The following is a 17156-nucleotide window of genomic DNA, read 5'->3' as shown; positions in this document are numbered from 1 at the left end:
GCTTTACAACCATTTCTGTGTCATACATCTGTGTATTTTTACCTGGATGTTCTTTGGCACGTTTTCACCTTCCATGCCAGGGATGTGTGTTCCTGTGTTTGACCGCGGCTCCAGCCAAAAGGAGACCAGCCAGCGGATAAATATGACTCTGGCATTGAGGAAGTTCTCTTTAGTGCAGTACAGGGCTTCATTGGTCTCTGGGTCTCTTTTTACAACTATGTAGTAAGGCTTTGGTCTAAAAGATGGAACCTCTATTATAAAACAGGACACAAATTTTAATTAGATAACTTATCATCATGAGCAATTATAACTGGTGAAATAGTTCCTCAAAAACAGCAAGAAAAAAAATAGGTTTGCTTCGACATAAAAAAGGATGGCATGATAGTTAACTCTTACCCAGAATAGGATTGTACAAACTGGTCTCCTTGGAGAAGTTGGGGAAGATATGGGGCAGGTAATATTTTTTGAAATTGGCGAATAGGAAGGAGAACCCCTTCTCGTGGTTCTCCTTGCACTTCCACTCTAGACTTTTGGCCTGTAAGGAGACAGAAAACACATGGCAAGCTGAGCACATACACAGCCGCTGGGAGAGAACAGCTTGTTTGTGTTATGTGGAGGACAGTGGGGTTGGTGGAGGCAGGCAGTGTGTGGTGCTGTTGTTTATGTTGGGGAGGGTGTAGAGCAGAGCAGCCGTTACAGCGCAAGGGAAACATACCGCTGCAGCAAGGCTATCTGCCATCAAATGCATGCAGATCTGGGGTCAGTGGCATGTAAGTTTGGTTTCCGCAGCTTTAGAGTTGGGTCTGCGCCAGCAATGTTAGCATAAGCAGTGTTAGTAGGAGGGGGGAGTACCTGGTTTACCATGTATTTTAGTAGAGCCTCCAGGAAGTAGCCAGTGAGATCTTCCTGGGATTTATCTCCTGACTGGGGTGGCACCAGGGGACTGATCTCCTCTGGAGTCACTTGAGCTGCAGCAATGGACAAAAAGATGTTGTAAAGGGTATTTTTCATGTAAAACATTTTTTTTACATTTATATTTAGAGGTTAAGAATTTAATTAACTATGCAGAGACAATCATCATAAATCTCCCTGCACAGTGCACACAAAACATTTATTGAAACTAAGCTGCAATTCAGAATTAGTTGTGGTTCTGATATCATAACCAGGAGCCAGTGTTGTTATTTATAAACTAAAACTATTAAAAATCATTAGTGCGATATCAATTAACACAAAAGTAAAATTAAATTAAAATATTTGTTAAAAATAGAAATGACTATTAGAAATGTTGCAATGGCAACTTACAGAAACAAATTGGTTTTAGCACTAAAATAAAAAATAAATGAAAGCTAAATAGAATAGAAATAATACAAAATAGAATAAATAAAAAAGCTAAATTTGAAATTAAACCAAATAATTAAAAATATGAATAAACACTTTAATAGTACACAAATAATACAAAAATAAAACTGCCATGAACATACTATTAAAAAAACAAAAAAAAAATCCTGTCTAACTTTAAATGTCAGGGAGAGGGTGGAAAATGGTCATGAAAAATTAAATTATGACTATTTTGGTGAGAGAACTCTTGAAAAACATTCAACACAACCTTTAGAGACAAAATAAAAATACTACAAAAGTGTAACAAAAGCTCTGTTAAAGATTTTGAACATAAGATTATATTATTTTATTATCTGATAGGGACGCAATTTGTGAGAGACAGCAAACCTTCACGCTCCTGAAAGTTAAAGGGAGGGCTGATCAGATTATCCAGGGTTCGAGGGCCTAGCTCTGACTGTGGTGCAGGGAATCCTGGGATTAGACAGGCGAAGATCCAGAGCTGCTCTCTCAGAGCGTTGTGCTGCAGAGCCTGCATCCACAGAAGGAAGAGACGCACTCCTTCCCTCCGGATCTATACACCACAAATACAACCACATTATTGGTTAAAATGATTTTTACAGCCCTCTCAACCTTATGTCAGCAGAAAAATAACCCTGAATAACATGAACTGAATAAACATGCACTGAAGAAATAAGACAAAACCATTTAAGAAATAATAAGTATTGCTAAATATTTCCTTAAATTTCTTTCAAAATAAACAACTGCTCACAAAATGACAATGTTTATTGAGACTTTGGCTTTTTATAGGATGTAAAGCATTTTTTTTTTACATTTAATACCTTTAGGGAGTTTCCAGTGTGTAGCAGTTTCTTCAGAATGAGACCTATGAAGCAACACAGTAGTTTAAGCTGAGGAACAAATTCATAACTTCCAAATGAGCTGGCTTTCTAGATAATTCTGGAAAACATGTTTGCTCTGTTCTTTTTGCATATTTTTAGTCAATGGTGTTTATTTGTTTGTATGGAATGTGGGTTTATGGAGAAAAAAGGAAAATAAAATAAGTTAAAGTTAACTTAAAGTCCTTCATGGCATTGTTATTGTCATATATTGGTTATCTCAATGATGAAGGACTGTAATGTCAGAGTTCTCGGTCAGATCTGGGTGTTTCTGGGCCCCAGGTCCTTGGCATTCTCTGTTTATCTTGGTGGTCTGTGTATCCTTCTGCTAAAAGATTTCAAAGCAGAGGAAAAAGAGAGACCACCGCAACCAGGCGCAAAGTATCACTCGATACATCAGATCTCTTCCATGTTAATTTGAGTTATCTGCCGTAACTATGATGTGACTTGGTTTCTTGGAGAAAGCTCATTAGTACAAAACCACATTCCATTTACACTACTGTTCAAAAGTCTGGGGTCAGGAAGAATTTTTACTTTAGCAAGGAGGTATTAAATTGACAAAAGTGACAGTAAAGACGATTATAATGTTACAAAAGACTTCTATTTCAATTAATGCTGTTCTTCTGAACTTTCTTTTTATCAAAGAATAAAGAAAAAACAGTTCCACCAATATATTAAGCACAACCGTTTGAAAAATTTATGATAAAAAAAAATTCTTGAGTGGCAAATCAGCATATTAGAATGAGAAGGATTAGAAGGATCATGTGATACTGAAGACTGGAGTAATGTTGCTGAAAATTCAGCTTTGCATCACAGGAATAAATGACATTTTAATATATATTTATTTAGAAAACGGTTGTTTTAAATTGTAAAAATATTTCACAATGTTACTGTTTCTACTGTATTTTCAAACAAACAAATGCAGCCTTGGTGAGCACAATTTATTTCAAAAATCATATCTACCCCTAACTTTTAAACAGCAGCGTAACAAAAAAAAAAAAAAGTAGAAAAATGTTCACCTATGCTGTGGAACTGCCATCTTCCTTGTATTCGCTCTGGCAACAGCTGTAGGATTTTCTGCAAGGTAAGCACATGGATTTGACTATTAGGGCTGTGACGGTGGCTGATTTTTACGGTGGCGCGTGTTGATAAAAAAAAAATTATAATAATTATAATAATATTATAAATAAATTTTATATATATATATATATATATATATATATATATATATATATATGTATATATATATGTATATATATATATATATTAGGGGTGTAACGGTTCACAAAATTCACGGTTCGGTTCGATACAATACACTGGTGTCACGGTTCGGTACATTTTAGATACAGCAAAAAGAAAAGGTTGGCAGATAAATTTCCTTGATTTTTAAAAAATGTTTTATTTATTAAAACTAACAAAGTATGTTTTTTTTTTTTACATTGAACAATGATGGAGCTATTCTTTACCCATCTTCTATGGTGTTTTCTTAGCAGCATACTGTATAAAACAAAAACAACTCCTTATAAAAAAAAAATGAAAATGTTATATTAGTTATGAACAAATACAAAGATGTAACTTTTTATATGGAACTCCATAACTCCATAACTTTATATTGAGTGTGTTTTTACTCAATTGGTTCTCTATAGGGCTTATGTTTTTTGGAACAAAGCAGGAATTACGGTCTGTCTGAAATGGGCTCGTGAAGGAATATTGTAACTGGGCTCAATTACATTAAACATGTTCTTAAAACCTACGTTTTCCACTACAGAGTAAGGCGCTTGCTCACTCAGTACGCGCTGAAGGCTCGTTGCAAAATGGCTAATGCGTTTAACAGACCAGAAATAGAAGATCCTCCAATAACCAACAGGTCTGGTGTTTGGGTGCACTTTGGATTCCCTGTAAGCTATAATGGTGATGATAGAATCAATGGCAAATAGTAAGGTCTCATATCCGCGGCTATAATGTAAATGTAGCCTACCAATCGCCGTGGTGATGTCTTTTGCCCTGTTTGAATCCGTTGGAAATGTCTGTCTAAATGCTGCGGGGATAGTTTGTTGCATTTATGTTTCTCCTTTTTTTCGTCTTTTCCCAGATACTGACACACTAAGGTGATGTCGTCGTAAATGAGTTGACATGTTTCAAGTATTCCCGCTGGTGTTGTTTTTTTTTTTTTTTTTTTTGGTATTCCCGCTGGTGTAACCCTAGATGAGACATATCGTTGTTTTTTTTATCCACCACTCTCTTGCCATCACCATTATAGCTTACAGGGAATCCAAAGTGCACCCAAACACCAGACCTGTTGGTTATTGGAGGATCTTCTATTTCTGGTCTGTTTAATGCATTGGCCATTTTGCAACGAGCCTTCAGCGCGTACTGAGTGAGCGAGCGCCTGACTGAGTAGCCTAACATAAACATATAAGTTGGTGTTTTTTTCTTCTTCGGGGGAGTCAGGGGCGTTGCCTGTTACATCGTTTGGGTTATTGGGCTACCTTGTTGAACGCATATCATTATATTTCACAATTTTTTTTATTTTCCAAATATAATTAATTAGTCCAACGAACCGTTCGGTCCATAATGCGTACCGCGTACCGAACCGAAAGCCTCGTACTGAACGGTTCAATACGAATACGCGTATCGTTACACCCCTAATATATATATATATCGTTAACGAAGTTAACGAAGGCAATCATTTTTTTCAGTTTAACTTATTCAAAATATTTAACGTATAGGGGCGGGGATGGCCACCCACTCACAACTGCTGCTTCTGTCACTTTTTCTCATGACAAGAAGTGAATTTATTCAGTCGCAGAATGACTGAACAGGAGACGTTTCAGACACGCTCCACTCACTTTATTATCAGGTGCAAGTTAAGTGAGCACGGACGGTACTGCGCTCAAAGGCGCCGGTGCGTGCTTCGTTTTTGCGTATACTTTCATATCAAACTGCGAAATAAACTATGCGCGAGCAGTGTCGTGGTCAGTTAATTCATGGAATTATCAAAAAAGGTGATTAAAGCTGACTTAAACTATGTATGCTTGTAATATATTTTATATATATATTATATACAGAATATATTTATATGTATGCACATGTCTATGAAATCAGCCCAGCACTGTCTCACTCATCTAACACAACCTATTTAACTCGTCAGTTCGTGTATATTTGAGCACTTTTGTCAGTGAACGCCGCCTGCAAAACACAAAAATAAATATCAAAGAAATAATGCAGTTAAACAAGAAAGAAGCCTAAATAAGAAAGTTAAATACACAAACTCTAACGGACGCGAGCGACGCAGCGCGAGAAAATACTCATTTTAATCAGTGATGCTACACTGGATGCAGCACAACACGACATGATAAATCCCGGTCCGGTCTGTGAGGTATACTGACACAGTTCAAATGTCCTGTATAGACATTAGACAGACAGACTAAACCTGTCGCTATGCGGTTGTGTTGCGTCCGGTTTACTCTTCCGCCCGCAAGCGAGCTCATTAACTCATCATCTGCACGTGCTCTCTTTGAAATAGGAATCGTTGCCATATTTCTTGTTACCATCTTTTATTTATCGCGGTCTCATTTGTATTTGGCCAGTTTGAAGAAAGCCTCACCAAACCTGACCAGCCAGCGTTTGCGATCACGAGAACTTGTGCAAACGCTGATGGGTGACATGAATGCAGATGACTCCAGATCGGTGATGTGGTATTTTGCTTTCCCATCAAGATCCGTCGCCCAACACTAAATTAATTTGCTGAATGCATAAACTGTATTTTCCCGCGCTCAAATCTGCCAATCTAAAGGAAACTCTGTTTGAGGTTATTTATTTATTAACATAGACTTAGAATTTGCAACTATTACAGTTGTTTCACTTATATACAAAACTTTGTATTATGCTTGCTATAGAGTTTGTGACGTCACGTGCACTACCGCCGGTGGCAGTAGACAACCGTGGTAGCAACCGACCACCGCGGTGACGCGGTTGTCACGGCAACCGTCACAGCCCTATTGACTATATATATATATTCATGTTAGTACATGCATTTAAACAACTCAATGAATGTAACAAGAGATTGAAAAATGTGGTGAGTGTAGCACAGTTTTACATTTCAAAACAGATTAACAGATTTGTGCAAACATGCATTACTAGGCTTCCTTGTGACATTGTAACAGACTGGAATGTTGCAATAGCTCTCCTACACACAGACATCATTGCTAGGGCTGTGACGGTTGCCGTGACAACCGCGTCACCGCGGTGGTCGGTTGCTACCGCGGTTGTCTACTGCCACCGGCGGTAGTGCACGTGACGTCACAAACATAATACAAAGTTTTGTATATAAGTGTAATAACTGTAATAGTTGCAAATTCTAAGTCTATGGTAATTAACAAATTACCTCAAACACAGCGTATCCTTTAGATTGGCAGATTTGAGCGCGGGAAAATACAGTTTATACATTCAGCAAATTAATTTAGTGTTAGGCGATGGATCTTGTTGGGAAAGCAAATACCACATCGCCGATCTGGAGTCATCTGCATTCATGTCACCCATCAGCGTTTGCACAAGTTCTCGTTCTCGTGATCGCAAACGCTGGCTGGTAAGGTTTGGTGAGGCTTTCTTCAAACTGGCCAAATACAAACGAGACCGCGATAAATAAAAGATGGTAACAAGAAATATGGCAACGATTCCTATTTCAAAGAGAGCGCGGACAGATGAGGAGTTACTGAGCTTGCTTGGTGGCGGAAAAGTTAACCGGACGCAACACAACCGCGTTGCGACAGGTTTAGTCTGTCTAGTATCTATACAGGACATATGAACTCTGTGTCAGTAGCCTACATCACAGACCGGACGGGGATTTATCATGTCATGTTGTGCTACATCCAGTGTAGCATCACTGATTATAATGAGTATTTTGTTGCGCTGCATTGCTCGCGTCCGTTAGACAGGGTGTATTTAACTTTCTTATTTAGGCTACTTTCTTGTAGCCTAAATAAACATTATTTCTTTGATATTTATTTTAGTGTTTTGCAGGCGGCGTTCACTGACAGAAGTGCTCAAATAAACACGAACTGACGAGTTAAATAGGATGTGTTAGATGAGTGAGACAGTGCTGGGCTGATTTCTAGACGTGCATACATATAAATATATCCTGTATATAATATATATAAAATATATTACATGCATGCACAGTTTAAGTCAGCTTTAATCACATTTTTTGGTAATTCCATGAATTAACTGACCACGACACTGCTTGCACATAGTTTATTTCACAATTTGATATGAAAGGATACGCACAAAGGAAGCGCGCACCGCCTTTGAGCACAGGACCGTCCTCGCTCGCTTAACTTGCACCTGATAATAAAGTGAAGTGGAGCGCGTGTCTGAAACGTTTCCTGTTCAGTCATTCTGCGAGTCTGCGACTGAATAAATTCACTTCTTGTCATGAGAAAAAGTGACAGAAGCAGCAGTTGTGAGTGGGTGGCAATCCCCGCCCCTACGTAAAATAATTTGAATACGTTAAACTGGAAAAAAATTATCGCCTTGGTTAATAAGCAAATTTTGACACTAATATATATATATATATATATATATATATATATATTTTTTTTTTTCAAACACCGCGCCACCGGCGGTTGTTGGTCCATGACTACCGCGGTGGTAAAAATCAGCCACCGTCACAGCCCTAATCATTGCCTGTCTCATCATGATGGGGCATCTAAAGTGTCTCCTGCCTTCAGCATTACAACCAGCCCATGGGGACATAGCAGGTGAGAAAAAGCTACAGCGTAACTCATTTAGAAGCATTTAGGGCGTGGAAAAGAACTGTTTTCTGTTTGAGGGACTTACAATTATCTGTCAGTTGCATGTCAATCTCTTTTACCAATGATGTCATTACTGATGAAACTGATGCCTCAGTAAATATGAACTTAGTGAATCATACACGTAACAGAGCAAACATTCATACTGTGCCAGATGGGAGTATGTGAATGAAAGTTTACACAGGTGAAAATGTCACAAAGAAACCAAAGCTGATGAGACTGAGCTAATTAATGTGTGTAAATAGCCATCAAGTGATTATCTATTTTTCTTACCTCAAATATAAAAAGAATGGAATCAAGCTCTTCTCGTTGTGATTTGTGACCTGTAGGAAAAATAAAAATGAACACAAAACATACTGAATGTCACCAAGGATCACAGAAACCCACAGGGCTGCTATTAATAGCTCAACAAACAAAGATTTCGTATCTATGCTGGAAACACGGGACACCCAACATGTGGCATCCAAACCAGCAGCTCAAAACAATCATTTTGTAATTTAATTTTAACCAAATGTCATACATTAAATAGATCCTCTGGTGAAATGACATATAATGCACTTCTCCAATCATTTGGATCACTTAAACCCTGCCTTCCTTACAACTGACTGTAAGCTTGCATTCAGATCTGCCTCCATTCAATCAACAACCAATGGATAGAACCAAGATCTCGGCAGCTAACAATGATGACACTCAAAGGCTGCTTACCAGTATGAATGATATAAATGAAGCCCCATGTCTCTATGATGTTCAGATTTGAAGTTATCCCTCTTTTGGGTGCTTGATAATCGTTTCTAGGGTGTGGCTATGAAGCAATTAATGTATTTAGCGATTGCTATTTATTGGCTGAGTCAAACAAGTCCACCCCCATGTCCCTGTGACACTGTGATCCATAGATACCCATCTGGTACTTTTATAATGGAAGACTAGGGGATCAGTTGCTAGGGTACTCTAAATAGTTGCTAGGGCATGGCTTGATAACTTCACAGTGATCCTGAAAGACTGATTGGTTGTCTGAGTAAAATGATCCCACCCCCATGTCTTTTTGACATTTTGATCCACCATAGGGGAAAAAAAAACATATGCTCAGTTCCCTCACTAGATCACATCTATTGGGCGAATTTGGGAAGCTCTTGCACCCAAGGGGTACAACGTATGCCCCACTGGGAAGTACGTTCTTGCACAGCTTGCACAGCACAGCTCCTCTCAGAGGAGCACCAGGACAAGACCACAGGAAACAGATGATTCTTCTGCACAATCTGACTTTGCTGCAGCCTGGAATTGAACTACTGGTTTCGTCTGGTCAGAGGAGAACTGGCCCCCCAACTGAGCCTGGTTTCTCCCAAGGTTTTTTTCTCCATTCTGTCACCAATGGAGTTTCGGTTCCTTGCCGCCGTCGCCTCTGGCTTGCTTAGTTGGGGACACTTCATCTACAGCGATATCGTTGACTTGATTGCAAATAAATGCACAGACACTATTTAACTGAACAGAGATGACATAACTGAATCCAATGATGAACTGCCTTTAACTATCATTTTTGCATTATTGACACTGTTTTCCTAATGAATGTTGTTCAGTTGCTTTGACGCAATGTATTTTGTTTAAAGCGCTATATAAATAAAGGTGACATTGACATTGACAGCTTGATAGTCTCTTCAAATGTGGAGAGCCACATGTTTCTACGAAATCCTTGCCCTGTACTATTACCCATTAAATTCACCCCCTGTGCGAAGATCGTACGCCTGATTGCCTGATGTCATAGCAAACCACTCCTCAATAAGCCACATTATTTTATGCCTTTTTCATGGGTCTGTGACAAACGCGGTATGAGTTACGTGCTGAAGGTTGTCCAGAATCTATAATCATACAAGACAAGTGAGATATAGTAACAGTGTTGTTTCGCTTCACAAGCACCAATAATTCATTCAAATGTTGTCATTGCAATCTATGTCCTCCTACTGTCATTTTTCCCTTTCAGGTCAGCCACTCTAATGGTGGTACAACAGTGTGGAAAAAAAGTCTTGCTGAACAAGTTAGTTAAACCTAAACTATCAATGTTTCTAGCCAACTACCTGAACAATAATATATCTGTTTTTATTGACACAAAGAGTAAGACAAGAGTGCATATTAAGTAAACTGATCATGTCCCAATCCCATAAAATGAAGGCAAACTACCTAAAAAATTTAATTATAAAGAAAGCACAAGAGGGGAAAAACCTGGAACAACTGCATGTACAGAGCAAGGACAACAATATGAACCGTAGTTGCAGTAGAACAAGATGAAATGTTAAGACATCATAAGAGGTCAAAGAGCGTGAGCAGCTCTCTGAATACTCAATGAGCAACTGTGCAGTGTTCCGAGACACTGGCTGCGCTCTCTGTGCACTATAATGAGCCGGAGTCACCGGACGTTGCTAACTGGGGGCTGGCTAATTTTCGTCATAAGCCATTTCATGGAAACTTGCTCATTAACACAGTAACTTCTGACTGTGTGTTTGCTGAGAGCACAAAATGAGTAGGCCAGCTGAAAAACAACACAATCAAAACCTGAAAAACATTAAACTACCAAACAACAGTTCAGAGAACATTCTCATGAGACAGTGGGTAAGAGATAAAATGAAGCGCTGCTGGTCTTACCTTTCTGTTTCAGGTTAACCTCGATGGTGACGAAGTTTTCAAAGAACACATAGTAGATGTGGGAGTAATTCTGCTCGAAGAGGTGTTTGAGTTCAGCAGGCTCCGCATTTTCTACAAAAACAAGAACAAAAAAAAAACTGAATCAACTAGTCATTTTAGCAGATTTTTTTTTTTATCTGAAATCCCTTCTGTAGAATTGTACAATTTAAAACTGAATTACTTTCTATATTGTGGTGTTTCAACTGGAAAAGACATGTCTCAAATAATTGATATGCAACTTCTTGGGAAGAATTTTATTGTGCTAACAATTTAGTGTGCTAACAGTCAGCACTGACAAACCCTCCTCGAGAAGTTTTGTCTTTTAATTCAGCAGTTTGCCAAGGACACCCAAATATGGAAATCTCATTGCAATGAACCCAATTCAATAAATGTAAAAGACAGCTACATCTTTTCACGCATGATGACCGATTTATACTGTGTGAGAAGAGAAAAAAATTAAGTGTGATACAGAATCAACATTTTGTTTTAAAATAAATTAAATGGCTTCTATACTGTCATAAGACTAAAGCAAATTATTAACATTTTATTTGGAATTTTTTTAATTCAGTCAACCTCAGTCAAGTGCCCGCTACAGTCTATTAATAGAGATGTGAGCCATCATGAACACCAGAGCCAACAGAGAGACTTGGTCCAGATAAACACTGAAAAATATTCAGACCAAGGGTCCATTTTATCATTACTGAGACAGCATAAGCAGTGGAGAAGTCATACTTGTTCAGCAAGTCACTCTGGGCATACTACAGATGTGCACAAGTTTACACTAAACTTTTCAAAGTGATCCATTTTTGCCTGCAACCCACAGAAAGAGGAATGCTTTTTATAAAGAGAATACAAAGAAAACAGAAAGAAAGAAGAGAAACCTATGAGAAATATACAAGAAAGAAAGCAAATGTTTTTATTGCCATTTTTAGAACCTGATGTTTTTTGAATGCATTTTCAAAAACACCTATTTATAAGGCATTATTAGTGATGTGCAAATAAAACAAAATATAATTTATGTACTGCTTATTTTTGACTTACAATGCCTTATTCAATCTGACAATGACTAACAGTGCAGTAGTGAACTAGAGCTCTACGAATTTTTCAGATTGTGGTGTATTTCAAAAACCTTTGAGAACATACAGACGGAGGGGAATTTTGGCTGAAACTACACAACATTAGAGAGAACAGACAAACGGATGGTGCTACACTGGCTGTCGCAAATATCTGTGATGTAAAATAGATCTCAGCAGCGAGGACAAGTGTCTGACGGTGTATTAGAAACACTTGAAGATAATGGCCCTCATCTTTAAAGATAAACTGAACACCATAAAAAGAACGATGCAACAGACGCCCCCAAACTGTCAATCTCAAATAATGCACAATGAATTAGAGTGCATCTTAAAACCAGAACTAAATACAATCCTTCTGATGCCAGGATGCCATGTGGTTACCAAGGTATTCTGAGGGGTTGCTAGGTAGACACTTTCTAACCAAGGTAAAAAAAATTTAAAATGATTTATATATTTTTTAAATCATCAAACATGCATAATTTCAATTGCTTACCTCTTTATAATGAGATACCTTTAAAGGGGTCATATGATGCAAATTTAATTTTTCCTTTCTCTTTGGAGTTTTACACTTCTTGGTGCATGAAGAAGATCTGTAAAGTTGCAAAAATTAAAGACTCAAATCCAAAGAGTTATTCTTTATCAAAGTTAAGATACGCCACACCACCCTAAAACGGCTCGTTCAAACACGCCCCCACATGTCTACATCATTATGTGGAAATATTTGCGTAATGCCATCCAAATGTTCACACAAAGAAAGAAGGTGTGGTTTCAGTAACCACAGTTAGTGTTGAAGCAGCCATGTCAGGGAGATGCTGTGTGTATCTAGAAGAAAGGAAAAGCACTTTATTTGGCCTTCCGAAAGTAGACGCATTTAGGAATCTTTAAGATTACTTACAACAGAACAGCAACACATTTTATGGACGACCGTTTTGTGAACCTAGAAGAGGAGGTCATTCTAACTTTGCTACGACAATCTGGCACTTTTGTGCGACACGTGTCTGTGTGTGTGAGAGAGAGAGAGCGCGACAGAGACAGGGTCAAACAGTGGAGTCAGCTGACTGTCTTTACATGTATTTTGAAAGATAAAGCTCGCGATTATGGAAAGGGGCCTTACATTTCCGACGTGTGCATGCAGTGTTCGGCCAGTCACAATGCACTGGGTCAGCTGGCCAATCAGAGCAGACTGCGCTTGTCTGAAGGAGGGACTTTGTAGAAAACAACGTGTTTGAGAGAAGGGGGGGCATAGAGAACCTACAATAATGTATAGTATTTGTGAGTAAGTAATGTGTTTTTTGAACATTAAAGCATGTCAACATATTCTGTTAGACCAAATACACAAAATAATGATCTTTAAAGCAGCATTATATGACCCCTTTAATATCCATACTACAAAGATACAGGAAAAATTACATGCACATTTTTAATTGGTTCAAATCTCTAACTTTAAGTATGCGCAGTAGTAAAAAGGATGCAGTCATTTCAAGATCAGCATCAATCAATCTCTGGTACTTCAAGTTATTGAGTGTGCAGCATTCGGTTGAGAGCCCATGTAATGATTGACTTCACATAAAATAAGACTGTTGTTCACATCAGCAATTCTCAAGCCCAGCATGCTAAAGATGCAGATTTATTGAAAAAGTGAGTGAAGTGAAGTGACATTCAGCCAAGTATGGTGACCCATACTCAGAATTTGTGCTCTGCATTTAACCCATCCGAAATGCACACACACAGAGCAGTGAACACACACACACACTGTGAGCACACACACAGAGCAGTGGGCAGCCATTTCTGCTGCGGCGCCCGGGGAGCAGTTGGGGGTTCGATGCCTTGCTCAAGGGCACCCAAGTCGTGGTATTGAAGGTGGAGAGAGAACTGTACATGCACTCCCCCCACCCACAATTCCTGCCGGCCCGGGACTCGAACCCACACCCTTTCGATTGGGAGTCTGACTCTCTAATCATTAAGCCACGACTTCCCTTATTGCACAGAAAGGCTAATGTAGAGATGCAGAACTTCATCAGATTACAGTCTGAATTAAATACATATTATATTCACAAGTTCACACAGTTCAAACAGTCCCACTAGCATTCAAACAACAGGTAGTTCTTAAACCAACTCTCAAACAGTCAGTTTCCTATCAGAGCCATTTCTCTGCAAACACACCCATCCGTTTATTTAGGCTACACTTCACTTCCTCAGGTCCCCCAGTGCACAAAAGCTGTTGTGCACAGGGTCTGATCTAGGCCACAATAAGTGGATGTGTGAAATGAACAGTTTTTCATATCTGAATACTGAGCATATCATTTTTATAGAGAAACACCAAAATTTACCAAACATAATAAAATGTGTGTGTGTATATATATATATATATATATATATATATATATATATATATATATATATATATACACACACACACACACACACACACAAACACACACACGGTATATATGATTTCATACATCATCATATTATTGCTTTTACTGCATTTTATTAAATAATTACAGCCTTGGTGAACATAACTTCTTTCTAAAGAAGTTATGACTTCTTTCAACAAGACTTCTTTAAAAAAAAAAAAGTTTTTTAATCTTACTAAGGTCAAACTTTTAAACTGTAGTGGATATTCAGCTCATTACTTTAATTTAGCCAAAATGAACAAGTAATGCAAACCATAGTTTTTCTGACCCTGTTCCCCAAAAAATAGATTATGAAAAATGTAGCTGACTAAAAATACAGATTTTCTGCCATGCACACAGTACAATATTGTGAGGCAATAATGCAATCCTTCGAAATACCCATTGTTTTTACTCGCCTCTTCTTTTGGAATACACCTTAGAAATAATTAGTCACATGACAACATAAATGCATATCATTGATGTTACACAAGTGTCACTATGAAACAATCACAGACACAAAGACTTTTCAACAATCCTTTTAACTGTGTGATGGAGGCAGTTTCCTTGCCATTCATGCAAACATCACATAGTTTTCATCAGCAAAACAATCATCAGCGTAACACAATGGCACCAGGAAACCAGATAACACCACAGAAAGCAATTCAGGAAACGGGATCGTGATTGGACAGTAACGACTCCAGGGCAGGTCAACATCTCAAATAGACTCTTTGACCACAGACACTGATTGTTCACTGAAGAATCTGCCCTGTTACATCATGAATCATCCTCATGTCCAACATTCAGGAAGTCGGTGCAGTTTTAAAGCTAAACAACTCATTTAAACAAATTTGAGGCAGCCGGCCTGAGATGGACTCCTTCACTGACTTCCTTGACAACTCCCAAAGGAAGTGCTGTTTTTTTTCTGTTATTCTGTGATGTCCCACCCAGTCCTGAAGAACCATATCTTTGCTCTTCCCCACCCAAAACATGAACTAATCTCCAGCGGCCAAGAAGCATCCTTTTCCTTCATTGCATTATGAATGACAGGCCATGAACTTGACACTTCTTGAGGGAATTGAGAGACAACTGCATTTACAGTTTTTCCTAAATAGTTTTTGCTTGAATCTCGAATGAGAATTATTATTTATTTTTTTCACACCAGATTTAAATTGCACGTTTTGGCAAATGTGTGCAAAAGAGCAAATATAATTGTTTCCAATTTACACAATGCCTAAATGCACATGGCTTACTGACTAAAACTAAAGAGTGAAACTGTCATACTCTTTGCAATATATATATATGTGTGTGTGTGTGTATATACACTTGTACTTACTATATAAATTTAAACTTAATTTAGATATTATTTATTTATAATATTTATAGATTTGCACAATTCTTAATTACATTTATATTATGCACATGAATAGACAGGTTAATAAACCTAAACAAGTGGAATGTCAATCATTTAATTGCACTTCCAGACAGAATAACCATTAAACTTAATAAAAATAAAAAATAACAAATATGCATGCAGAACATCTACTCGGCAGATTCACTGACATTTAAAGAGGTTCCAGTTAAACCAATGCATTTGTCATCACTGCAAAGACACAAAAAGACTCATGTTCAAAAGAACGAAACAAAACACTATAAAACCACTGCATTCCTGATCACACTTCTAAATGAAAATTTGTCAATAACTGTCACATGTTTTAAAACAAAAAACACAGGTAAACACCCTATTGCTGGTGGTGCCTTCATTCTCCTGTTTATAGCATATTAGCACCCTGCAATGCAACATTAGGACCATAAAATTAGTACAGATGTTATTTCTCACCAATAACGACTCTCAGATGTTTCAATCTTGTCAGCACGTCCTTCTTGGGGTCCAGCACTTTTTGTGTCGATTTCCTGACATCTCCATGAGTTTTTTTAGAGAACATACCGAGATGTTTTGAGGAGCTAATGATAATCTTCCGTTAAGTCCCTCAAACATGGAAGGGGTTGTCAGATTTACGGCTCGAAAGGTGTTATGGTTTGTAAGGAAGCTTGAGGAAATAGAGGTGAGGCGTGCATTTTTGCAGAGGAGGTCAAACAAAAGAAAAAAGCAGCAAGCCTTCCTCTGTGTGTGTGTTTAGTGAACTACACACCTCTCTGAATATCCGAAAACATGGCGGAGGACGCGACATGAAAAACAGGATAATCGAGGCCAGAGTCATTCAACGCTCAGACGTCATCCAAAGCACAATCACCCAATAGACCAATCACACATGAGGATCCACAGGACAGGAGAAATAGTTCACATTCATAAACAATATGTATTAATGTTTATTTATTTATTTATTTATTTTGAGTGACAATAGATGATTGCACTTAATATCTGACAATAAAATGTATAAGACATTATTAACGGTTATAATGAGATCTGTTTTTCTTTAGTGTTATGTTTTTTTTTAATCTATCCGTAATTGATATACCGTTTTCTATTTTTCATCGTATGTCATGCTTTGTTCTCTTTTATAATGTTTTGAAAACTTTTGAACAGTATTGTGCATGTGATTTTGAATATAACATATGCTTTACATTATTTTATGAAATAACGAATTTAACCTTTTTATTATTATTTTATTTATTATTATTATTATTTTGTCGATTCATATGGAAACATTTGCAAGAAAAATGGATGAATGAATGAAGCAATGAAAACACAATAAAACTTCAAGCTTTGCCTTCACTATTATATAAATAGTTCACATTCATAAACAATATGTATTAATGTTTTTTGTTTTGTTTTTTTGTATTTAGCAGATATATTGTCTTCATCTGTTTTATACAGTCTAAGGTTATACCTTTATTTTTTGTTACATATTCTATTGATAATAAATTAATGAAAAGAAAAAAACCTGACAGAAAAAAATATTAGAGGGTTATTTCATAATGTTTGGAGATTGTGAATTATTGTATATGCAT

At 37.5% G+C, this 17156-nt stretch overlaps 1 protein-coding gene across 9 annotated transcripts in view; it reads right to left on the bottom strand.

Annotated features, from left to right (window-relative positions):
• Window positions 1-16353, bottom strand: part of LOC132111380 (ral GTPase-activating protein subunit alpha-1-like) — a 70515-nt gene extending 54162 nt beyond the window's left edge. For 3 of the 9 annotated variants that reach the window (XM_059518608.1, XM_059518615.1, XM_059518609.1), the window contains exons 1-9: window positions 16024-16353; window positions 10679-10789; window positions 8318-8367; window positions 3254-3311; window positions 2178-2221; window positions 1726-1909; window positions 853-968; window positions 397-535; window positions 43-251 (exon numbers count right to left, since the gene is read on the bottom strand). In XM_059518608.1, the coding sequence (XP_059374591.1) occupies window positions 43-251; window positions 397-535; window positions 853-968; window positions 1726-1909; window positions 2178-2221; window positions 3254-3311; window positions 8318-8367; window positions 10679-10789; window positions 16024-16129 (1017 nt within the window). In that variant the 5' untranslated portion in view covers window positions 16130-16353. The remainder of the gene's footprint in view (window positions 1-42; window positions 252-396; window positions 536-852; window positions 969-1725; window positions 1910-2177; window positions 2222-3253; window positions 3312-8317; window positions 8368-10678; window positions 10790-16023) is intronic. The other 6 variants (XM_059518611.1, XM_059518613.1, XM_059518612.1 and 3 more) reach the window with 3 other exon arrangements.
• Between the last annotated feature and the right edge of the window lie 803 nt (window positions 16354-17156).

The sequence above is a fragment of the Carassius carassius genome, chromosome 31 (genome assembly GCF_963082965.1).
Source record: "Carassius carassius chromosome 31, fCarCar2.1, whole genome shotgun sequence".
Taxonomy (NCBI): domain Eukaryota; kingdom Metazoa; phylum Chordata; class Actinopteri; order Cypriniformes; family Cyprinidae; genus Carassius; species Carassius carassius.
The sequence above is the reverse complement of the archived record's forward strand: the minus strand, read 5'-3'. Positions and strand labels throughout refer to the sequence as shown.